At 43.1% G+C, this 25,465-nt stretch overlaps 1 protein-coding gene across 1 annotated transcript; it reads right to left on the reverse strand.

Annotated features, from left to right (window-relative positions):
• Positions 1–8,333: 8,333 nt before the first annotated feature.
• TMEM271 (transmembrane protein 271) lies at positions 8,334–19,984 on the reverse strand. Its single transcript, XM_073551338.1, has one exon. The coding sequence runs from the start codon at positions 19,556–19,558 to the stop codon at positions 18,686–18,688; it is 873 nt and encodes a 290-aa protein (XP_073407439.1). The 5' UTR covers positions 19,559–19,984; the 3' UTR covers positions 8,334–18,685.
• Positions 19,985–25,465: the final 5,481 nt, after the last annotated feature.

The following is a 25,465-nucleotide window of genomic DNA, read 5'->3' on the forward strand; positions in this document are numbered from 1 at the left end:
TATCTCCTGAGTTAGCCCATCTGTTCTCTACCCCACCCAGGGAAGAGGGGGTGATATTGCGCACTGTAGTACATTAACCTGACAAACAAGGCAACACAGACAAGGGTTAACAGAAAACTCCAGGCATACAAAATATTCACTCACATATAACAGAGGAATGCACCGGGGCGTGGAGGTAAGGGAATTAAACCAGAATAGAAAAGGATAGGGCGTTACCACACATACAAACCAAGCATCAGTCACTAATAACTCCTCCAACTCTCCTCATACCAACTCCTTTCCCTCCTTTAGCCATGCATCAATAAAGCTAGCTCTGACAAGGATTTGTAACAGAGCCCAGATTATAAAGGGGAAATGAGTGGCTAACCGAGCACAGCTGTGAGCACAGGGATTTCCAACATGGCCGATTAACCCCTGTTCTGCTAGAAGAAATGAACACATTTAAAATGAAGAAGTGCTTCTTCTCAGCGCTGGAGTAGAAGCAATCAGACACTGCAGTCTTCTGGCTCCACACTGACACGGACAAATAATGTTCAATGGCTCATGTATTTGGCTTAAAATTCAACTCCAGTTTCTAAAAAGATGAAGAAGAAACTTATCTTGTCCATTTGGTGATGACCTGGCCATTATTAATTTATTGACTTTATGGTCCAAGTTTGAACAATAAGCTGAGTAAGTCACTAGTGAGTCTTTCTCAATGCTAGGTGATACATTTGTGGGTCTGCATGACAGTTAATAGAAAATCTAATGTTTTTCCTGAATCTGGCCTCCTGTAAGTCATATATCAGAATTTATTTTGTGATTTTTGTTTCTCCCTTAAATTCTGTGTTATTCTTGCATACTGTATTTTTTATGTTAATCTATTAAATATTAATGTCAGCCCTTCTGGAGCAGCATGTGACTTTGATAAGCTGAAACAATCCATGTCTGTATATGCAAACTCTACTGCAGACACAGAAATAATGAAAGAAAGGTACAAATAAACAATACAAGCTTTTACATTATTAGACACCTTTTTGCTGGAAGGAAATGTATTTTTGAGCTCTTTCCTCACATAGAACTATGAGACGAATAATAGGCTATACAAACTAGCAACCTCCAACATGAATCTGATATACTGTAGAGATCATTGATCCCCATGGAAACTGACCATCACTGCTGTGTATGATATGCCAACAACAAATAAAGGGGTTGTCTGATCTGAGAAGAAAAGTGTGTCAGTGTGTGTGTAATACACACATTGTCATGATTCCCATGTATTACCTGTGCGGATGGGAAGTCACGTGACCGCATGTATGCAGTTTGCATACTTGCGGTCATATGTCAACTACATTCCTATTTTTTCTCAATCCTCTTCTAATGAGATACGCTGGCTGAGAAGATGCAAATCACATACATGCAATCACATGACCACCCACCTGCACAGGGCATACAGGGGAATCGTGACTGTAAGCAGATAGTACACGGTCTCAATTTGGCAGTTTTCCAACACATAGAGTGATGACTTTTCTCCTTTAATGTAATCACTTCCAATAACCAGCATGGTGGCTCAGTGGATAGCATTGCAGCGCTGGAGTCCTGGGTTCGAATCCCACCAAGGACAACATCTGCAAGGAGTTTGTATGTTCTCCCTGTGTTTGTGTGAGTTTCCTCTGGGTACTCCGGTTTCCTCCCACATTCCAAAGACATACTGATAGGGAATTTAGATTGCGAGCTCCATCGGGAGCAGCGATGAAAATGTGTGCAAACTGTAAAGCGCTGCGGAATATGTTAGCGCTATATAAATATTTTTAATATAAAGATGACGGGGATCAGTGATCTTGTTTTTTTATGTGTGATTAAAACATTTTCACCTGTTTTTAACCACATATTAACAAATTTTAGTGTGGATATTGTCAGCCCTAGCTGTTTGCAACATATTACATACATGGATATTATGTATTAATAATATTCCTGTATGAAAGGTTAATGTAGATTGGCCCGCGGATTTCACACTGCAGACTGCATACATTACTAAACAGATCTCTTAGATTTGATTAGGTGATAATGATTTGTCATTTTCTTTGAAAATCCATGTCAGAATTGCTGCATAATCTTTTATAGAAATTTCATTTGCCCACTTAATCTGATTGACAGCTCCTAAGTGTCCCTCCTACTGTTGAGATCTCACACTGCTAAGTACAGACTGCTGCTGTCAGTCAGGAGTGGCGTCTGAATATATTTGGGCTTATGAGCAATTTCATTCAATAGCACGATTCTTGCAATGCTCATCCTAATATCAAGATTACGGAGCTGTTCTACCATGGATTCAAAGTAAATGGACTCATCGGGTCTAAGAGATTTATGTAATAATGTATGCATTTTATAATGTGAAATCTAGTGACAGGATCCACTGTAAAGTACAAGTCATAATTTGAGGACTCATAGGGAAAACTATACTGTAAGCAGTTCCTGCAAATACATTTGGCTTTTAAATTCCCCAAACCTGCTGTTTCCCTATTACAGAAATCACTTCTAATAATAAAAGTAAATCTATGAAAGATTTGTTTCTAATATAATTTGCTAACAAACAATCAAAAACTCACAAAACGTGCTTGGAAGAATATTCTGGGGAACAGCTGATTTTGAAGCTGCTGTCACCTATGCGTTTCCCTGCCATCCGCATGTAGGTACTTTGGAGTCCACTAAAGTCGCTGCTTTTCCGCAGCACTCTCATGTAAAGCATAGGGGGTGTCCTGAGAAATAGGCCGGGGTCACACTAACTGACGCAAAATACGGTCAGTATTTTACAGGCGTAATACGGATGAATGACCCCTAAACAGTGCTCCGTATGTCATCCGTAAGCAAGGTGTGGTCGCATATTTTGCGCATGTAAGCATCTGTATGGCATCCGTATGTCGAGATTTTCTCGCAGGCTTGCAAAATGGACATATAATGGAGCCCTATGACAGGTTTTATAACAGAAACCAAAGAATAGATATAGACACATAGAATGCATATATATACATATTTATATATATGTATGTATTCTATGTGTCTATATCTATTCTTTCATTTCTTTATTAAACCTGTCAGTGTGAGTTTACTGTATAGCGCACTGAATTGCCGGCTTTGCTAAAAGACACCTGGTGCGTATTTCTCGCAAATCACACGTGTGGTCCGTGTGTAATCCGTATTTTTGGCGCACCCATAGACTTGCGTTGGCGTACTACGGGCGTAGTACACTGACAATCGCAGCATGCTGCTATTGGCACGGACCGTAGAATACGGATGAGAAATATACGGCTGGTGCGAGTGACCCCATAGAGAATCATTGGTCCGTGTCTAATGCGTGCTTTTAGCGCCTCTCACTCTCCCGTATTCCTCGCCAGTGTGACCCCGGCCTTAGGCTCCTATCTGTAAGATTTATATGCCAATTCTTCAGTAACCTGATTAAGGTTTATAACTGGCTGCAGCGGTCAGATGATTGAAACAGGAAGTCATCAGATCAGTGCCTGATGATATGATGTTCCTGACAATTCTGGAACATACCTCGCATCCAGTCCCAGCACAGACCTGCAGAGTCCTATATTCAGCCTTTACAAATTGCATATACTTTATGGAATAGATACAAAATATGTGATATTAAAAGGAATCTGTCAGCAAGTTTTTACTGTGGAATCAGCAAGCAGCTGAAAACTTGATTCCAGTGATGTATCACTTACTGGACCGCTTGGTGTAGTTTTCATAGAATCCTTTTCTTTGCTATATATGTTACAGTTGAAGCATACAAACATGATTTGGATCAAAGGATGGATTAGCAACTGGTGTACATCAATCTCTTTAAAAACATATATTTATTAAGAAAATGAATAACATGCATCTACTGTATTAACCCATGTGCACAGTGAAAAATAGACTATATGCCTGAAAAAAAATCTGCACAAAAATGTAGCAGCATTTATCTTTTAGACATGTAAGGAAAAATTCTGATCCCCACAGTTTTGTGATAATAGACTTTCTATAAATATGTATCTGACAGATATCAGATTTTCACACAATGTTTAATACATTCTGTGATATATCGGATCAGTAATGCCATCCCAGGTTATGTCACGCATACTGGGCCTATTTATCCCTAGGATGTCCACTTGGCTGTTCCTGCCTAGCAGCAGAGTTGGCGCCCTAATGATATGGGATTTGGTGCCCCAACTCCACGGTGGCTTGCCCTCACTTGTCTTGGTTGTCCCTAGACATTAAGATAACATGAAAAACATTCTAGTCTAGACAGCAAAAGTACTGTTCTAAAAGGCATTTAAGAAGTATCATTTCTCCTTGCGGAGAATAACATGCTAAGCATGTCGAGGTGAGGAGACTTAAAGCCGCAATGCTCCTCTGGGAAATATGCTAATTATGCAAATTGTCTCTTCAGAGAGGAAGAGGACTAGAACTCTAGTGCCACCTATTAGCACTTTGCACTGATGAGGGGCAGTACCCCGAAACACAGTGTCTGCAAATGGAGATTCTGGCTTGGCTTTTATCCTAAGTCATGTAACTAGGCTCGTTAAAGGGTTGACTTTTAGGATTGCTACCTCTAAAAGGTGGCACTAGAGTTCTAGTCCTCTTCCTCTCTGAAGAGACAATTTGCATAATTAAAAGGCATTTAAAGCACACCACATATAGATCATAAAAGTACCAGCCCTGCCTTGACCCACCTCTGGTTATACAACAGGGGGCTGGATGGTTGATTTGCGTTCCAGCCTGGAGCACAGAAGTCATGTGACTGCCATTTGATGTCATATCCGCTGTATGGGCACACTACGGCTTGGAGCACATAGGTCCAACGTCACATTCTCTATGTGTGTGTGCCTCCGCATTGACTCAACTATATTCACGGTTGCAGGATCCTCGGGCGCATGTACAGTAGGGACACCGTGTAATGCTCCTTGTGTTGGTCATATGACCACTATAGGAAGGATGTAAGTTCATTTTTCTGATGGGCATGCACTTGTTGATAGGGTGTTGTATTTAAAAATGAGAATACTTTTAGCCCAGGTATATATCACAATGGGCACATCACTATCCTGCATCTTTTATGGCTATCTGCCATAACTTTTGAATCGGGGCTCCTGATGATGCAGTAATGGAGAAACGCATTGAAGCATGGGACACAGAGACTAATTGTTAGGCGTCAGGTTTCTGCGTCTGCTCTGCAGGAATCTAGAGCCTCACATTCTGTGGTCTCCTGCTTTCTACTACAGAGATTACTTTGCAGCAGACTGCTCCTACTGGGCATGCTCACGAGACGATCTCCCATTGGAGATCGGGAGTCATGTGCCCAGGTCCTGTTCCAGATCTCATTGGTCCATCTCGGAGATCTGGAAGGTCCCGCACGGCTATAAAAAGCGCAAGTATAGAATATACTGCTATGTGTGAATGGTGACGGATGTATGACTCTGGTGACTGACTCATTTGAAACCCCTTCCCTCTGATATTACGCATGGAGATAGGGAAGTAATTTAGTAGTCAGCGCCAGTCAGTGGCAAGCCTTAAGCCACTGTGCTCACCGCACCGCTATGCTAACGTCCGACATCACGCTTGCCTTCCAGCCTTGTCGTCGAGCGGCAGTGTCCTACGCCGCGCTGCAGTTGCAGCCCCCCTTGGCGCTTGCAGTAGCGACGCCACACCCATGGTAGGTCTAGAGGGACGCAGCTCCTCTGTCTTAGGGCCTGCTCCTGTGACCAGATACCGTGTGTGCATTTTAACTGAACTCTGTGACACTAACAGGTTCAGTGTTCTTTGTGTTTTTGTGTTGCGGCGTCTGTGTGTGAACAGGGCCCGCTCTGCGCACTATGGGTGAAGTTTAACCCGTGCGCATTATACCGCCATATTGCTCCTGCCATCACTCAGCAGCGGTTGTAACACCTACTGCACAGTGGACCCCGAGCGGCGAACGCACTTTATCATTTTTATTTAGTGCGTTCCACCATTACTAACACTAATATTATTATAGAGCAACGAAGCGGATAGGTTTTATTTTATTATCTATATGTGGTGTGCTTTAAATGCCTTTTATAACAGTACCTATGTTGTCTAGATTAGAGTATTTTTCATGTTATCTTAATGTCTAGGGACAACCAAGACAAATGAGGGCGAGCCACCGTGGGGTGTGGGGGCGCCAAATCCCATATCATTAGGGTGCCAACTCCACTGCGAGGCAGGAACAGTCTAGTGGACATCCTAGGGATAAATAGGCCCAGTATGCGTGATATAACCTGGGAAGGCATTACTGATCCGATATAACACAGAAATAATTCATATCTATATATCTGTGAAGAGTGTGGTAGTTCACTCACGTGGTGGCACACAGAGGTAGAAAATATGGGAACACTGTCTCTTTAAATCCTTGTTGGTTTATTATAAGGCAGTATAAACCAACTCGTGGGGTAAAACAAACACAGCCTTTCAGGCTAAAACAGGATCAGCGGTTCCCGTTCTCGCCATGGCTTAAGCAGGTTCATGTAGTATATTTGGGGCAGCTTCCTTCGGCCTGGCTAGTGTACCTTGTAATTTACTTCACTCTGCTTCTTCACTACCTTGTATGGGCCTTGCCACTTGGATAGGAACATGCTCTCTACTGTGGGGATAAGCAATAGCATGCGGTCCCCGGGCTTGAGCTGCCTCACTCCCGCTGACCAGTTGAACACCCTTGCCTGTGCTTCCTGCGCCTGCAGAAGATGCTCTTTCACGATTGGCATCACTTTCACTATCCTCTCCTGTAACTGGGCGACATGCTCTATGATGCTTCTGGTATGGCATGAACTCAGCTTCCCAGATTTCCTTGTCAATGGCCAGGATCTCTCTCGGATATCGACCATACAGGAGCTCAAACGGAGAGAAGCCAGTATAGGCTTGTGGCATGTCTCTGAGAGGAGCAAGAGCAGATAGTCCCAATCTCGGCCGTCCTTACCCAGGACATGTGGTTTTGACCACGACTGCTATAGGCGTTCCTGGAACAATACCCTAATTAAAAAAAACACTTGTGGTACTTCACTCACGTAGCGGCACGCAGAGGTAGAAAATATGGGAGCATCGTCTCTTTAAATCCTCATTGTTTTATTGTAAGGTAACTTAAACCAAGTCTGGGGAAAAACAAACAGCCTTTCTGGCTAAAACAGGAACAAAACAACAAAAGAAAGATGAAGTGCTGCAACACAGTCTGTACGTTGCCGGGTGGCACCCCGCTCTAGAGCTGCACAGGTTCAGCCTATGCTCAATGAGCCACAAAGGGCAGCATGGTGGCTTGGTGGTTAGCACTGCAGCGCTGGGGTCCTAGGTTCAAATCCCACCAAGGACAACATCTGCAAGGAGTTTGTATGTTCTCCCCGTGTTTGCGTGGGTTTCCTCCGGGTACTCTGGTTTCCTCACACATTCCAAAGATATACTGATAGGGAATTTAGATTGTGAAGCCCCATCGGGGACAGCAACAATAATGTGTGTAAAGCACTGCAGAACATGTTTGTGCTATATATATAAAAAAAAGTCTCTGGAGACTCCTCTCTTCAGGGTAGCTGAACCCAGACTGCCTGTAGAGCTTGGTTAATTCAACCCAAGCCTGTAACTTTTCCATCATGTGATTGATCACATGATCATGACCTCATGCAGGTCCTGGAAGGTCTGCCAGGGGAGATAAAGTGGACCTTCTCCCACTTGCTCTATGAAGGTCCACATAAAACCAGCCCTTTTTATGCAACTTAAGCCTCACAACACGTAGTGTGCTGGAGAAAAATGCTCTGGTTTCACATCACTGGCGCCGTTAAGCGCAGTGACACATATCTGCTACATTTTTGTGCACATTTTTTTCAGACATATACTCTATTTTTCACTGTGCACAAGGGTTAATATTATTCATCTTCTTAATAAATATGTTTTTAAAGGGATTGATGTACACCAGTAGATGTAAAAGTGGTCAGAATGCTGACCCTCCCACACCCGATAGTCAGCTTCCAGTGTATATTGTGCATTGTCATCTAGCTGACAATCAATGGTGAGGGCGGGGTCACATAGATTAGCTGGGCTACCTAGCATGCAACACATAGTCCTGCACAGATAATCTCCTACTGATAAAACACTGGTTGTTTTAAACTACAGCACACTGCTGAGCAAGTGACACATCGCTAGTATCAGGCTCTCGGCCCCTACATTATTCTGCTCTCAGATTAAATAGTAAGAACCTACTGACAGATTCGTTTTAAATAGTGTATCTGATAAGTTGCAATGGTGCCATATGCAACCCTGCATGTGTGGAAGGTAGATTCATGGGCTATCTAGTGACAAGAAACAAGCAAGCAATATCTGATGAAACATATATTTATAATGCATACCAGCATACCTGTGCTGTCATTACTTAAATTGTTACATAATATGGGTTAAGCAGAAACCTTTTTTTCCTGTGCAGCACATATTTTAATAATACATTCACACAGATAAAGCAATAGAGTGGTGATCATACACAATTGTCAATTCTAAGCAATGTAAACTTGTCTCAGAAATTTGGTTTTCTTGCTGCAGTTAATAAAATAACTCGAGGAAATGAACAAGTCTCATGGAAAATGCATGCGTGTTAAATTTCAGTTCATCTTTGGAGGTATATGAAGCAGTAGCTGTTGCTAATTTGCATGATTTTATGATTTCATATGCATACTCACAATCAAAAGCTACAGGAAATGGTGTTTTTCATGGACTGGATTTTGTCAAAGATTTTATCATTTTTCTTCGTAAAATCTTTTAGAAAAGCAGATAACTTAGGAGAAATGCCACCAAAGTATAATAACAACCAGTACTCTGCGTGTTCTCATAATCACAGATTTCTTAAAGGGTCTTTTTGGCAGCAAGCATATCATTTCTTCATGTCCTATTCAGATGAATGGAAGAGAAGGAGAAATTTCATCAAAATCTCAGCCATATGTGAACATACTTTTAGTCTTCCTCCTAATGTTTGAAAAATAGAATCATTAAATGGGTTATCTTGGTATCTAATATTGGTCATTTATCCTTGTGATAGGTCGTCAATATCGGATTGGACCAATACCAAGATCAGACCAAGACCTCTCGAAACCCGCCGGACATTTAATATTTGCTGCAGTAATGCTGCACAACACAGCTCCATTGATTGTGTAGCAGCTGCTGCCGGGTACTGCAGATCAGCTATTGTTGGATGACACAATGAGTGTTATATGACTGATGCTGTGTTTAGTTCTACTCACTGAGCCTATATATGTATTAAAATCCTAATCCACGTTCTGGATCATTCTACATTGCATAGAAATGGTATAACTGTGTTTGTATAAAAGAAGTACATAAGCAAAATTTTAAATACATGTTGATTTGTATAAAAGTGTAAAACCACTTTTAAGAGTGCAGACAATTCCAGTCTCTTGACTTCTGAAATAACGCACGGAATATATTGTAGTACAGATGCTGAGAGAGTCTTGTACAATAGTTAGAACAGAACTGGCAACCCGACCTTGCCTGTACTACCCAGTCTACATCCTGCATCTCTGGAATCGGACTGACACTTAATGTTCTCCAACACATTTCCTTATGGGTTCAGCATCAGAACTACTTTAAATGCAAAAGTGCTGTGGAATATGTTAGTGCTATTTAAATTAAAATTATTATTATAAATGCAGATGACTTTGAAAACCGAAGACTTTACTTTTCCATTATTGAACCAGCTTGGAGACTTGCAGGGAAGTATTTTTTTTTAAAGTGTGATGGGGTAATTACAAGAACATAATTAAAAACATCATGTTTATTTAATGATGTGATTTCTGGCATTGGACATTGCATCTGTTACCTTCGTCGATGTGTGAAATGATATTCAACATGCCAGTGACTTCATTTATATTATCATGTCCTTTCACCTTATTCTTAAACTTATACAATACAATCAAAACCACAAGCTGCCTCATATAGAAAAATATTATCTATATACCTGAGCCACATATATATATACATTAAGTAAAGATGGAGATCCCCAAAATCATCACAGATTCTTGCTTTCACCACCTTAAAAATCCTCACCTATTGCCAGATGTGTAGACATAAAACCATTCTGATCGTTATCTTAACTTTTTGATATGTTAACTGATTACAAGGATTACAGATTACACGGACAATTGACATGTCATACTACATCCATGACCTTAAATGCATAAACAGAAAAGAATAATTACGTATTATTAGTACAGAAAAGAAGACATATGTCCATGAAGTTCAACAGAGAGATAGAATAATACATAGGAAAACAGAAGTTAAAAGGTTTAGTCATCATTTTTACCTATTATTTGGATTACTACCACCATACTGTATGTGAAATTAAAGCTATTTTCCCTAATAATGAAAACCTCAGTGACATGGCCTTTACAAACATAGAGTGTGACATGCATTTTGCTAGTAATGCCAATCTATACAACTCATGACAAGTGAAAGCGCTTTCTTGTAAAATCTTGTTGCCCGTAGAATTCAGGTTTAGCCCTGGATGCAGTAAGTGGAAGAGCAGAGATGTTCTTCCACAAGAGTAATCTTCTGCAATAACGGAGATGGAGAAATGCCTTGATGCACAGGATGTATAGGTTACGACAGAGGTGAAGGTAAAGATGATACTCAGAGAAATCGGATTGCAGCATTTTCTTCAAAGGCCTTGAAAATGAAAGCAGCAACCTGATTGCTATATAACAAACCATCTTGCACTAGATTTAATACATGTCCTCTCTTGGGGGTTACTTTTGGCAACCTCTTCTTTTCTTACATAAGGGTCATCTAAATTAATCAATTTAACACTATGACCATTAGGCCAAAAAGATTGTGCACCAACGCTATAGGCCACGATCTTTCTCATGTTGTCGGGCTTGGGTCTCTTTCAATGGGAACACCCCCTTTAGGCTGTGTGCCCGACGTAAGCGTTTTTTTCACACGTTTTTCCATGCAAAGACGCTTAAAAAATGCATACATTAAGCATCCCATTCTTACAATGCATTCTGGGACATGATGCATTTTTTTCCGCAAAAAAAAACGAATTGCGGAAAAAAACGCAGCATGTTCATTAATTTTGCGAAAAAAAAACGCATTTCGAACTATATTCTATGAGAATGTGGATGCTCCGGAAAAAAACGCGTAAAAAAAGTGCAAAAAAATGCATTTTTCCTGGGAAGGAATCCGTTTTTTAGTTAGGAATTTTCTGCATAAGTGGGCACATAGCCTTGTTGTCAACAGTACTCATACTTGTAGACAATACTCATACTTGTAAGTCCAGTAAATCTTAGATTATGGGGACTTCCTGGTTGGGGTTTTCACGCGGATTAGCAATTCTGTATTGGTGCACTTTGGTTGAGTGGTGGGCACATACATTCTCTGCAGTGTGGTGGCAAAACCTCCGTCCTAGGGATAACAACCTACCATATTAGATTAGCTGAGACTTGCCCACTGAAAATGGGTTTTTGATGGAGTCACACCTGCATTTGCATGTTTTCAGTAGACCTAAGCTTTATGAAAGGGAGCTGGTTATTTAGTTTTATGGAAATTGATTTATAGAGTACAGGAAGGAAATATGGTGACAGACTCATGAATGCCAAAATGAAGTTAGAAAAATAGAGAGTCCTCAGTGGTTGACTCTCTATTTTTATATCTACTGGCTAACATGGTACAAAGATATACATCTTTCCTGTATCAAAATGAAGGTAAACACACATATAGTGGATTAATTTGGTATGAGAGTGAAAAGTGAAGTAAAAAAGGAAATAATAATGAAATGGGTTACAAGGGAAAAGTAATACACATACACATGCACAGTGCTTACGAATGAGGGGAGAAAATTGTGATCTTGGAATATAGAGCGGCAAAATTGCAGTCAAAACATCTCATATCCACACACAAACGTATATTCACATTCATCAACAATTATCACGGGTAATCACGGTACAACTGATACAGAATTAATGGGGGAATCTCAAATAGAGACATATTAAGTTAAGCATTTTGAGTGAATTTTTTTTATATCTTTCCAATTATATCCAATCTAATCTCTATGAATAACAGAACATTCATATTAATAGCAGCATTCTTGATTTAATACCGTATGCAATTAACATGGAAGAATTGACAATTTATAGTTGGATCTAGCAACAGGATTTGGGCATTTTGAGAATGTGCTAATTGCTTCATTTATAAAAATATAATTATCTATTACTATTTCTGTGTTTTACAATTATGTAAACGTTACAGTGAGGGAAAATCTACAGTTTTTCTTATATATTTAAAGAGTTATTTTAAGATTACGATATTTTAGGTTTATTCGTATTAGCTTGTAACAATACATGGAGAAGAAACACATGTAAAATGTAGCCTAAAAAACAAAATGTGACCAGTATGCACACACTTTGCGATGACATTATGCATTTCTCGTCCTGTGAACCAATTGGGATGAGCAAGAATCATTATGACAGTAACTAGAGCATCGAATTGCACAAAATATGCCCAGGTGTCATTTGCCTTTGATGAAAATGCCAAAGTGCCAGTGTTGTTGCACTGCAATTGTTTATTCTGTATAAGTATATTATAAAAAATCATCTTGGTTGCTGACAGTAACTATTCCCTAAATGTTACTAGGGGTTAACCAGATACAATGTATATATATGAGTGTGTGGTCACCGAAGCTGTGGCTATAGGAGAGGATATATATTTACTTATCCCAAGTTATCATTCTATGTAGAATACAAAAATGTAACAATCGCTGGCTATATGATATATTATAGTTACTGATCAAACACATTTATTCTAAAGAGGAAAAATAGAATTTATGATTACAATGTTTGAAATGTGCTTAGCTCTAGCCGTGCTGCGAAAATACAAAACGGACTAGTTCACATTCTAATGTAGTTTGTATGTGGCCAGAGATGATTGGCCTACATGGTATCTCATATACATCTCTTCTTTTTTGCCTTAAAAAAAGCTTGCTGGATGGGCATTGAAAGGCTTTCCCACTTTTAAATCTTAATCCTCCATAGTCTTAAACAGTTTAAATATTCCCAAATTAACTTTACGTGCTATATTCTGCTGCTTCAGCTACGCCTCTCTTCTTCATTACCATTCTGTGATGGTATGGCTGCAACCGTGACGTCATGGCTACATCATGTCACCACTGCAGCCATTCAGCACCATTTAGTCTATTGATTGACTTTAGTGGTGACGTGTTGTAGCCATGTCAACATAGAACTTGAGGGAGCAGTACAGAGGCAGCGCCGCGTGTGATAATTAGGGATTAGTGAACGTGCTGGGATAAGGGGTTATCAGAGCATGATCGGATGTTAACCGAGTGCCTTCGGCATGCTCGAATATGTTTGAATCCGCGCCTGCATGTCTCACTGCTGTTCAACAGCCGCAACACATGTAGAGACTGCCTGTTTGTTAGGAAGACATGCATGTGTTGTAATTGTCGAACAGCCCTGATACATGCAGGATCAGGGACTCAAACTTATTTTTCGAGCATGCCGAAAACACTGGGACAGCTAACAGGTTATCAGAGCTTGTTCGCTCATCACTAATTATAACTCATTTTATTATTTTTGAACTGGGCAACCCTATGAAGCATTTAAAAGTAGAAAGCTACTTTAAAACCCATGACCATGTAGCCCACTTGACAGGAATGTAGCACACAATGGTACTACTAGGCAGGATGGTTGGTTTGAAAGATGACCAGCATTAATTGTGTAATAATAGAGTACATGACTGATTCCACTGGAAACAATGGGACCAATTTGCCATTAGTTTTCTTTTGAATTTTATAAAATCCGATGGAGAGACCTGAGCCTGACCACCGTATAAAGTTAACCAAGCCCTTATTTCAACTTTCTATAGTGAAGCATACAGTAAATAAGTTTTGCCACATATATGACATGAATAACATTCAGCTTATTATTATAACAAAGGGGACCCAGTCACATTGGGCACACCCAAAGGATCAACTAAAGTGACATAGTGTAATACAATCAGAAAACACCAAAACTTAGATTTGTCGAATTTGTCAGCCTGCATTTTACCAGACGCAGCATGATCCATCTCTGACGACATGCATCATACATTACAAGAAATGAGGTACGAGTTCTTACAATGTAATAACAACCAAATCAAACAATCTGGTGATTTTCAAGGAACAGAAAACCGAATCATGCAAAATGGTTATGATGGCTAGACTTACTCGTAGTGCACCTAGGCCACATGTTGTCATGCAGTAATATGAATTCTACATTCGGCATAGAAAAACTAATGAATGTTAAAGCGATGACTGCAGAAAACCAGCCTTTTAAAGTGTTACATTGGAAAATATTTTTTTCCCCAAATTTGCCAGTGTCAGTTCGCATTACAAAAAAAAATCTCGAGTTTCTAATTACAAAATAAATACTTAAATTACATATAAAGTGCCTTACTAAACTGGACCTGGTGTAGCTACAGGGTGCAGAGGTTGTAGCCATTCCCGGTCTTTGAAAGGTCCCTTAAGATACATCTGGAATCTGCATTTTCTTTTTCATTGAGCTGTGTAATAATTCTTAGAAGACCTTTATCATAAGGCAAGCACAAGTAAACAGAACTGTTTCATTGATTTTAAAGTGCAATTTCCAAAAGTAAAATTTAGTCCAAAAATTTGACTAATCATAAGAATCAGGCTGGACCGTACAAACATAAGGTGCCAGGCACTGCACTATTGCTGCTCCTACCTAGGCATTGAGAGTCCTTTCTGCAGCTGACATTTCAGAGTGATTATTCAGAAGATTCTTGAAGCCTCTGACTTATTCATCTCTGACTTAAGAGGAGAAGCCTCTGGGACAGAGAATAGTAAATCTTTAATATAGATTAAATTGCATTGTGATCTAACTTGGTATACTCATGGTAGGATTTTGCAAGTGCTTTGGATATGATGCATTGAATGGATTTCTGGCCAAAAATACACAGTGAAAGAATCATTTATTGCCATGACCGTCTCTTTTACTGAGTCTACATCATGCTCTAACGACAGTAAAAGTGCAGAAAGCAGCAGTCTTAGAGAGTCAATTTTTACCATTGGGAAAACAAGTCATCTGTGGTCATTAATGCCAAAGTCACCATGCTTCTAACTCTGTGCTGCTAGTTTGAACCGGCAGTCAGGACAAGATTTCTGGTAATAATATTTGACCGAGAAATGGGCCCAAATTTCATTTGTCTGAAGATGGCCTTAGACTTTTTGACAGATCATACATTCACACTAGTGGGTTATTTGCAGTATATTAACTTTTGCTCTGTAACTGATCGGAGCAGATTAAAAAGGAGAACAAAGTGACAGCAGTTTCTACAGGTTTGCATCGGTTTTAATCAGTTTTTTTCAGTCTGACATTTCTAATAAACATGATGAATCCTGTAAAAAACAGTAATAACTGAATTGAGGAAGACTGATCAAACTGATGCAACTTGACATGGGCTCAGCGAAAAAGAAATGAACGTGCTGTGAAATAGTGGAAAATATCAGTGCTTGTAAATAAATAGGCTAAAAAATTAAATAAATAAATAAATAGGAATTCACTTTTAAGGCTCCTTTTGTGCTAAATATTTTGCTTATCTTCCCTTCATCCCCACTGACAAGACGGGAGGCTGTTTAGCTTCCTTTCAGAGACATATGTCTGAGTTTATGTTCTCTTTCCAGTTTGGAATAGAGCATGGCTGCACTATCGCATACAATGGCATACAGTACAAAAAGTACACGACACAATATACCCTTTTTAGCAATGGAGTACTACGAATGATGGAAGAACTGTATGGCATCTGTCAGAGCCTTTCATTATACCTATACACAATCAGGGTATGGTTCCACATTTAAGTTTTTTATACCGTTTTTGAAGCTAAAGCTAAGAGAGGTCCCATTTTTTCTGCACAGGTGCTTACTATTTATGATCCATTCTGGGTTTTCGCTTCAAAAACTGCATAAAAAAACATGAAACTAGAAATGTATCTTGTAAGTAACGCAAAGTATTCCTCTGCACTGCAGTTGACAAAACTGGAAAACTGCACCACAAAAATAGAGCAGAGTCTAATAAGAAACCAAGTATTCAGACTTGTCACTGAAAGTTGCAGGAAATTGCAGAACACCATGATTTACAGATCAAACAGATGTCAGATAAATATCTTAGCAATATTTTGGTTAAAGGGTTATTGGATCACAGGCTGCATGATGCCTGGCTCTAGGACAGACAAGTGGCCACCTGTATGTGGTCACCCTGCATTCGAGCCTAATATGATCTGTGCCATGCACGTTACCAGCCTGTGTTAGCACTGCATTGAATGAATTTAAATGTCTGCATTCTGCTGACAGCTCCTGCATGACAACTGCAGAACATCGAAATTCCCATCTCATCTGTAGGGTTCAGTTTTTTTGCCAGTAGTCAAGTCTGAAGATTTCAGTAAGGAATTGCTAGTTTGCACTTAAGCAATTTAATTATTAACTATAAGGTGAAACAATACTATACGATAACGGAAGGATAAACTACATCTGCCACTTACTGCATCAAATACAGGTGTCTGATAGATAGTATTGATCACCAATAACCAAGAAAGTGACATGAGTTCTCTGGGATCATCATCATTCATATTCAATGGGTGCTTGGAAACAATGCTGTCCAAACCCTCCGACTCGTACAAGTGTCAAAGTGCTTTCAAGAAATGACTCCAGCATTAATTCTGGGAAGCAAAACCACTTACACATCTGAATAGTTCAGCCCACATAACATGTGATCGGCTGCCAAGCCAACATAGACTGGACCTTTATTAACTCTTTCTGTGCGCAAGGACACAAAACAATATCAGCAGTACCTATTTCCCTTACAATTATCCATGGATGACTACCTTGATCCCCAAGCTACTGGTCTTTAGCACAGCTGTACCAAAAACCATTATACCCTGGATTGAGCCAAAATGCTTTGGACAATGTGTCTATTACTTGCTTTCAAATCTTAATTTGAGACAGTTGCTTTGCTTTCTTGAGATAAAAAAAGACAAAAATAATTTGATGATTCACTAATAGGGAAAAAAAAATTGTAGGAGGATTGACATTACCAGAAGCATTTACTGATAAAATCTTGAGATATGATAAAGATGAGTAATCTCATCAGACGTGAAATAAAAAGCCTATTTATACTGACATAATTTTGTAGCTAGACACTGTAACCATGGCAATAGTGACGAATACCGAAATTTAGATTTTACACTGGAATGACAAAATAGATCTGAAGAGGAGGAAATACTGATAGATCCATATTCTTTGCCATTGACTCTACACATATAAAATAAATTATTTCAATAGGAGTCAGTGAAGACAGTGCATTTCTTAGGACCACTAAGTACCCACCCACACTGCATCTTATACACACACATTGCATGTTACACACACACACACAATGCACCTTTCATCCCTTACCATACATTGGTTATGAGCATTGCCTGAACACAACCATTTAGATACAGTGTGATAGTCCTTTTCTAATATGTCCCTGTCCCATCAATGATTGTCAGTGCAGATCATGGAGCAGAGAGGTCTTTGAACAGAAGTCTGGGTGATGCTATGTGGTGGTTGTAGTCTGGGTGATGCTATGTGGTGGTTGTAGTCTGAGCGATGCTATGTGGTGGTTGTAGTCTGGGCGTTGTTATGTGGTGGTTGTAGCCTGGGCGATGCTCTGGGGTGGTTGTAGTCTGGGCGATGCTATGTGGTGGTTGTAGTCTCAATGATGCTATGTGGTGGTTGTAGTCTGGGTGATGCTATGTGGTGGTTGTAGTCTGGGTGATGCTATGTGGTGGTTGTAGTCTGAATGATGCTATGTGGTGGTTGTAGTCTGGGTGATGCTATGTGGTGGTTGTAGTCTGGGCGATACTATGTGGTGGTTGTAGCCTGATTGATGCTATGTGGTGGTTGTAGTCTGAGTGATGCTATGTGGTGGTTGTAGTCTGAGTGATGCTATGTGGTGGTTGTAGTCTGGGCGATACTATGTGGTGGTTGTAGCCTGATTGATGCTATGTGGTGGTTGTAGCCTGATTGATGCTATGTGGTGGTTGTAGTCTGAGTGATGCTATGTGGTGGTTGTAGTCTGGGCGATACTATGTGGTGGTTGTAGTCTGAGTGATGCTATGTGGTGGTTGTAGTCTGAGTGATGCTATGTGGTGGTTGTAGTCTGGGTGATGCTATGTGGTGGTTGTAGTCTGGGCGATACTATGTGGTGGTTGTAGCCTGATTGATACTATGTGGTGGTTGTAGCCTGATTGATGCTATGTGGTGGTTGTAGCCTGATTGATGCTATGTGGTGGTTGTAGCCTGATTGATGCTATGTGGTGGTTGTAGTCTGAGTGATGCTATGTGGTGGTTGTAGTCTGGGCGATGCTATGTGGTGGTTGTAGCCTGATTGATGCTATGTGGTGGTTGTAGTCTGAGTGATGCTATGTGGTGTTTGTAGTCTGAGTGATGCTATGTGGTGGTTGTAGTCTGGGCGATGCTATGTGGTGGTTGTAGCCTGATTGATGCTATGTGGTGGTTGTAGTCTGAGTGATGCTATGTGGTGTTTGTAGTCTGAGTGATGCTATGTGGTGGTTGTAGTCTGAGTGATGCTATGTGGTGGTTGTAGTCTGGGCGATGCTATGTGGTGGTTGTGCTGCTGCTGCACATTTCAGTAGCAGGGTAAATTTCATCATATGGAGGTGGTTGCTCATTAGGTAGGGGGTAACAGTAAGGGTATGATGGATTTAGATCAGGGTCCATTGGGGAGTAACCAGGCAGCTCTAGAGACGGGTGGCCACCACAATGTACTTCCACCCCTGCCTCATCAAATAGGTGGAACACCCCAACATTGATGTAGGATACCGTCTGGAAGGGGAAGTCTCCAGGGGAGAAGTCATGCTCTTCATTAGAAAAAATGGATCCCCTGTTCTGTCTCTGGTAGCGCCTTCCTCCATATCTTCGTCGTCTCCTGCGGCGCTGCTGGGAGGATTTGTAGTTTTTTACTAGCAACAAGTTGATGAGCCCCAACAGACACTCCAGGGAGTTAAAAATGGTGGAAATAACCAATCCCCGCTGGTAATCCTTGAGCTTCTGGCACTTGGTGGTACTGCTGCCTGCCCCAGGAGTTGGTTGCTGCAGACAAAAGTGTGAGTACTTCCGTTCCACAAGTGACACAGTATCCCCATCTATCACTGCCCCAGCAAAGGCGCTCAGCACCCCCAACATGAAGACCAGCACTCCCAGGAGGAGGAAGTTCTGGCTGCCGGGCTTACTTTCTCCGGATGCATCCTCTCGGCAGCAGAGCAAGGCAGAACCCAATAGAGAAAGGCCAGCTGACAGCAGTAACCCGGAGTAGAAGGCGCCGGCGGCTGTGCCCAGTCGGAAGGGCTCACCCTTCAGCTCAGAGCCCAGGGAGAAGCACTTGAGGCCCACGGCGGCAGCGCTCAGGGCGCAGGCAAGCAAGAAGCAGCTGGACAGCGCAGCGCAGGCTCCCCGGACTCCCCACTTCATCCTCCGAGCCGGCCTCTCTTCTTCCTCTCCTTCTCCTCTTCCTCCTCCTCCTGTGCTCCGGCCGGCTCTCTCTCCTCATCCTCCCGTGTCCTCCTCCCCAGCTGCCCTTTCCAGGAAGGAGGTGGTGGGGTCTGGAGAGCACATGCTTTAGGGAGAGAGCTTGGAGAGCTGCATGCACCAAAGCTCACCGAGTCCAGTGAGCGGCGACAGCGGCTGTGGTGTCATGCAGCAGCAGCAGCACGGCTCCCGCTCACTGCACCTGCCCTGCCTCTGCACATTGCATTATCTCATAGCTCTCTGAGGAGAATGAAATATTGATGTGAGGAGAGGGGGAGACAGCAGGCAATGTGCGGAGGAATAGGCAAGAAAGCCTGTCAGACTTTCCACCAGCCGGCTCTGCTGCACGCCAGTCCGCTAAGACTAGGAGGGGACAAAAAACAAGCACTTAGCAGCTGATGTCATGAAGCCCACACAGAGCTGACTCCCTCCCCCAGAATTGCTATCTTTAACCTGCGGGGAAGGGGTTAATGGTGCAAGAGGCTAGTTGTATGAAGAGAGGCTGTTTCATTGTGTAAATGCTGCATTGTGACAAAAGCACCAAAAAATACGGCCCCAATGCTGATCTCACCTCACTGAAGAATCCATGAGGTAATAGCTGTTTCCCGCCATTGACTGGGCTTCGTTTTCAGTTACATGCAGTGCTGCAAACATGATGGATGCGTCCCATAATTGCTATATATACGCTTTCTCCTAGTACTAGAAGACTGCAATATGTAGTGTTTATTCTACCAGTCAGTACTCATCTGTAATAATCCAATTTACAGAGCAGACCGCATACTAAGTTTACAGGCCCAGGGCACTTACTGTACCAGAATGTGGCATTTGCTGAATATCTGGCTTGTAATGAGGATAACTATGAAACAACAGGTCTGTGATATTATCTAGGTATATGAAATAATACAATTCATCAAGCCTACTGTATGACGAGAATGCATTACGAGTAGTGTTGAGCGGTACCATTCGATGCCCAAAAATATCGTATCGGATGGTATCGCCCGATACGAAAAAAATATCGGGTATCACCGATTCCGATACCGAAAGTTCCATTCAAGTCAATGGGACTTCCGGTGTCGGAATTAAAAAAAGCCCTTTATTTCCTTGTTGGCTAATTCTACATAATTGAAAACAAATAAGAATCATGTAGAATGTATTGTGGGAGGTGGAGGAGACATTAAAGGCATAGTGGTTTATTCAAATCACATGGCATAGCATTAATTCCATTTTTCCATTCCTTCTTCACCTTCTTCCCATAATTTTTTTTTTCCATTCTTCATATTCTTCTTATTCAGCTATTATTAATTTTCATATGCTGTTTCTTCATCTTCTTCCTATTCTTCTTCTTCATTTTCTTATGGTGACAGGCATTCCTGTAGTACTTATCTATAAAAGTTATAAGATTACACCTTACGTTCTGCCTGTCACAAAAGATTTACAACAGGATTTGTCCGCGTTCAGTTTGGCCTGCAGCAGCAGGCATTATCCAAGGGCACCACGAGGAGGAACGGGCTCACCTCCATTTACTGCTTAGTCTTCTGCTTATAATTCTTGATATCTTCTATGCGGATTTTTAGTCTTATGCTTAATGTTCTTCTGCTTTCTGTTCTTCTGCTTTTGCTTCTTCTGCTTCTTATTATTCTGTCTTTTGTTCTGTATCTTGGTGGTTGTCTTCATGTTCTTTGTCCTGTTCGTCATATTATTTTGGGTCATATTTCTGGTCTTCTTTGGTGTGGTCTTCAGGGTCGTCGTCATCAGGGTCGTCGTCATGGAGATCAATAAGGATTACCAAAGACAATTTCAAAAAGCTTGATCTTGGAAATGTAGCAGAAGGTACAAGAAGGCTGAGAAACTGGCGAGAACCAGCTGACAGTATTGGAACCCGTAGTAGCAGCAGAAGGAACAAGAGCCAATGGCACTACCGAGGACCAACTGACGGTGCTGGACCACGGTTACTAAGCAGAAGGTACCTGTGCTAAAAAGCACTACCAAGGACCCGCTGACGTTGCTGGACCTCGGATACCGAGATGGAGGCACCTAGGCCAAAGGCTCTGGCGAGAACCAGCTGACAGTGCTGGAACCCGGGTGGGTAGCAGAAGGTACCCATCCAAAGCAAAGTAGCCAGGCCGCAAGCCGGCCGCAGTAACCGAAACCCACAGTCCTACAGGGGGTCCATGTCCGATTGGCACTACGGATCCAGCCTTCAGTGCCAGTTCCCGCAGCCCACATAGGAGTCACTTAAACTGCAGGCACCGTAGAGTCGGCTAACCCGGCCGCAAGACGACAGGACAACGGATTGGTGGCATAGTGACCTTGACACTACCCGGGAACATCAGGCGTGCTGAAAACAGGCTGGGCAACAGGGAGTACCCATGCCAAAGACACTGCCGAGAACCAGCTGACGGTGTTGGAACCCAGATGGGTAGCAAAAGCTACAAGAGCCAATGGCACTACCGAGGAACAGCTGACGGTGTTGGACCACAGTTACTAGGCAGGAGGTACCTGTGCTAGAAAGCACTACCAAGGACCAGCTGACGTTGCTGGACCTCGGATACCGAGATGGAGGCACCTAGGCCAAAGGCTCTGGCGAGAACCAGCTGACAGTGCTGGAACCCGGATTGGTAGCAGAAGGAACAAGAGCCATTGGCACTACCAAGGACCAACTGACGGTGCTGGACCACGGTTACTAAGCAGAAGGTACCTGTGCTAAAAAGCACTACCAAGGACCCGCTGACGTTGCTGGACCTCGGATACCGAGATGGAGGCAGCTAGGCCAAAGGCTCTGGCGAGAACCAGCTGACAGTGCTGGAACCCGGATTGGTAGCAGAAGGAACAAGAGCCATTGGCACTACCAAGGACCAACTGACGGTGCTGGACCACGGTTACTAAGCAGAAGGTACCTGTGCTAAAAAGCACTACCAAGGACCCGCTGACGTTGCTGGACCTCGGATACCGAGATGGAGGCAGCTAGGCCAAAGGCTCTGGCGAGAACCAGCTGACAGTGCTGGAACCCGGGTGGGTAGCAGAAGGTACCCATCCAAAGCAAAGTAGCCAGGCCGCAAGCCGGCCGCAGTTACCGAAACCCACAGTCCTACAGGGGGTCCATGTCCGATTGGCACTACGGATCCAGCCTTCAGTGCCAGTTACCGCAGCCCACATAGGAGTCACTTAAACTGCAGGCACCGTAGAGTCGGCTAACCCGGCCGCAAGACGACAGGACAACGGATTGGTGGCATAGTGACCTTGACACTACCCGGGAACATCAGGCGTGCTGAAAACAGGCTGGGCAACAGGGAGTACCCATGCCAAAGACACTGCCGAGAACCAGCTGACGGTGTTGGAACCCAGATGGGTAGCAAAAGCTACAAGAGCCAATGGCACTACCGAGGAACAGCTGACGGTGTTGGACCACAGTTACTAGGCAGGAGGTACCTGTGCTAGAAAGCACTACCAAGGACCAGCTGACGTTGCTGGACCTCGGATACCGAGATGGAGGCACCTAGGCCAAAGGCTCTGGCGAGAACCAGCTGACAGTGCTGGAACCCGGATTGGTAGCAGAAGGAACAAGAGCCATTGGCACTACCAAGGACCAACTGACGGTGCTGGACCACGGTTACTAAGCAGAAGGTACCTGTGCTAAAAAGCACTACCAAGGACCCGCTGACGTTGCTGGACCTCGGATACCGAGATGGAGGCAGCTAGGCCAAAGGCTCTGGCGAGAACCAGCTGACAGTGCTGGAACCCGGGTGGGTAGCAGAAGGTACCCATCCAAAGCAAAATAGCCAGGCCGCAAGCCGGCCGCAGTTGCCGAAACCCACAGTCCTACAGGGGGTCCATGTCCGATTGGCACTACGGATCCAGCCTTCAGTGCCAGTTCCCGCAGCCCACATAGGAGTCAACTAAACTGCAGGCACCGTAGAGTCGGCTAACCCGGCTGCAAGACGACAGGACAACGGATTGGTGGCAAAGTGAAATTGACACTACCTGGAAACAGCTGGCGTGCTGGAACCAGGCTGGGCAACAGGGAGTACCCGTGCGAAAGACACTGCCGAGCACCAACTGGTGTTGTTGGAGCCCAGGGACAATCATGGTGTAGGCCGAGGCCTACTTGGTGGTAGTTTTACATTGGTTCTGGACTACAGCTGACTGTCAACGTGCTCCAATTAGGCATCTGTCTCCACTCTGTTTCCAGGATTTAACCTTACCACCAACACCGACAGTTTATGCGCACAGTAGCCGTCAGCCCAATCCACACGTGTTCCTGTGTTACTGGGGTTCTGTAATGTCAGCAGATCCACTGATGTGTGTCTGGCAATGTCTCCTGCTCTGTCCACATTCCCTCCACTTGTAGTGGGAAGGTGGACAGCGCAGGAGACAGTGCTGGACACACATTGGGGGATCAGCTCACGTAACAGAACACCAGGAACACAGGAACAAGTGTGGAATGTGTGGACGGCAACTGTGAGCAGGAACTGGCGGTGTAGGAGGTCAGGGGAAATACTCAAGACAGAGGCCAAATCAGAGAATGTTTAAATCAGAAGTAGTTAGAATTTGGAGGCAGCAGCAGTTTGCCGTCCACACAGCAGGGGATCAGCTGACGTTACCGAACCCCACTTACACATGAACAAATGTTTTTTCTGTGTGGACAGCACTTCCGAGCACCAACTGGCGTTGTTGGAGCCCAGGGACAATCATCGAGTAGGCTGAGGCCTACTAGGAGCCAGGTGTAAATCGGAGGTAGTTTGACTTTGGAGGGAGCAGGACACTTTGCCATACACACAGCAGGGGATCAGCTGACGTTACCGAACCCCACTTACACATGAGCGAGTGTTTTTTCCGTGCATACAGCACTTCTGACCACCAACTGGCGTTGTCGGAGCCCAGGAAAAATCAGGTATTAGGCTGAGGCCTACTTGGCAGTTTTCGATTGTTTCTAGACTACTACTAACTGTCAACGTACTCCAATTAGGCCTCTGTCTTCACTCTGTTTCGAGTATTTCCTCTGGCTTCCAAACACGACAGTTGCTGCTCTGAAATGCCATCTGCACAACCAACACTTGTTCCTGTGTTACTGGGGTTCTGTAACAGCAGCTTATCCCTAGAGGTGAGTCAGGCAATGTCTCCTGCTCTGTCCACTTTTCCACTACAAGTAGTGGGAATGTAGACAAAGCGGGAGACATTGCCGGACTCACCTCTGGAGATAAGCTGATGTTACAGGACCATGGTAACACAGGAACAAATGTTGATTGTGCAGACGGCACTTGAGAGCAGAAACAGGCGGTGTTGGAGGCCTGAGGAAATACTCAAAACAGAGTGGAGACAGAGGGCAAATCAGAGAACATATTAAATCAGAGGTAATCAGAAGTTGTAGGCAGCAGGAGAGTTTGACGTACACACAGCAGGGGATCAGCTGACGTTACCGAACCCCACTTACACATGAGCGAGTGTTTTTTCTGTGCGTACAGCACTTCTGAGCACCAACTGGCGTTGTCGGAGCCCAGGAAAAATCAGGTAGTTGGTTGAGGCCTACTTGGAGCCAGGTGTAAATCTGAGGTACATAGAGTTTGGAGGGAGCAGGACACTTTGCCATACACACAGCAGGGGATCAGCTGACGTTACTGAACCCCACTTACACATGAGCGAGTGTTTTTTCTGTGCATACAGCACTTCTGAACACCAACTGGCGTTGTCGGAGCCCAGGGAAAATCAGGTAGTAGGCCGAGGCCTACTTTGAGCCAGGTGTAAATCTGAGGTACTTAGAGTTTGGAGGGAGCAGTACACTTTGCCATACACACAGCAGGGGATCAGCTGACATTACCAAACCCCACTTACACATGAGCGAGTGTTTATTCT

The sequence above is a fragment of the Dendrobates tinctorius genome, unplaced genomic scaffold (assembly GCF_039654945.1).
Source record: "Dendrobates tinctorius isolate UK_male_01 unplaced genomic scaffold, ASM3965494v1 ptg000175l, whole genome shotgun sequence".
In the NCBI taxonomy this organism is placed as follows: Eukaryota; Metazoa; Chordata; class Amphibia; order Anura; family Dendrobatidae; genus Dendrobates; species Dendrobates tinctorius.

Coding starts and splice junctions, on each gene's coding strand:
- TMEM271 (XM_073551338.1), bottom strand. CDS start 19,558: ATGAAGTGGGGAGTCCGGGGAGCCTGCGCTGCGCTGTCCAGCTGCTTC.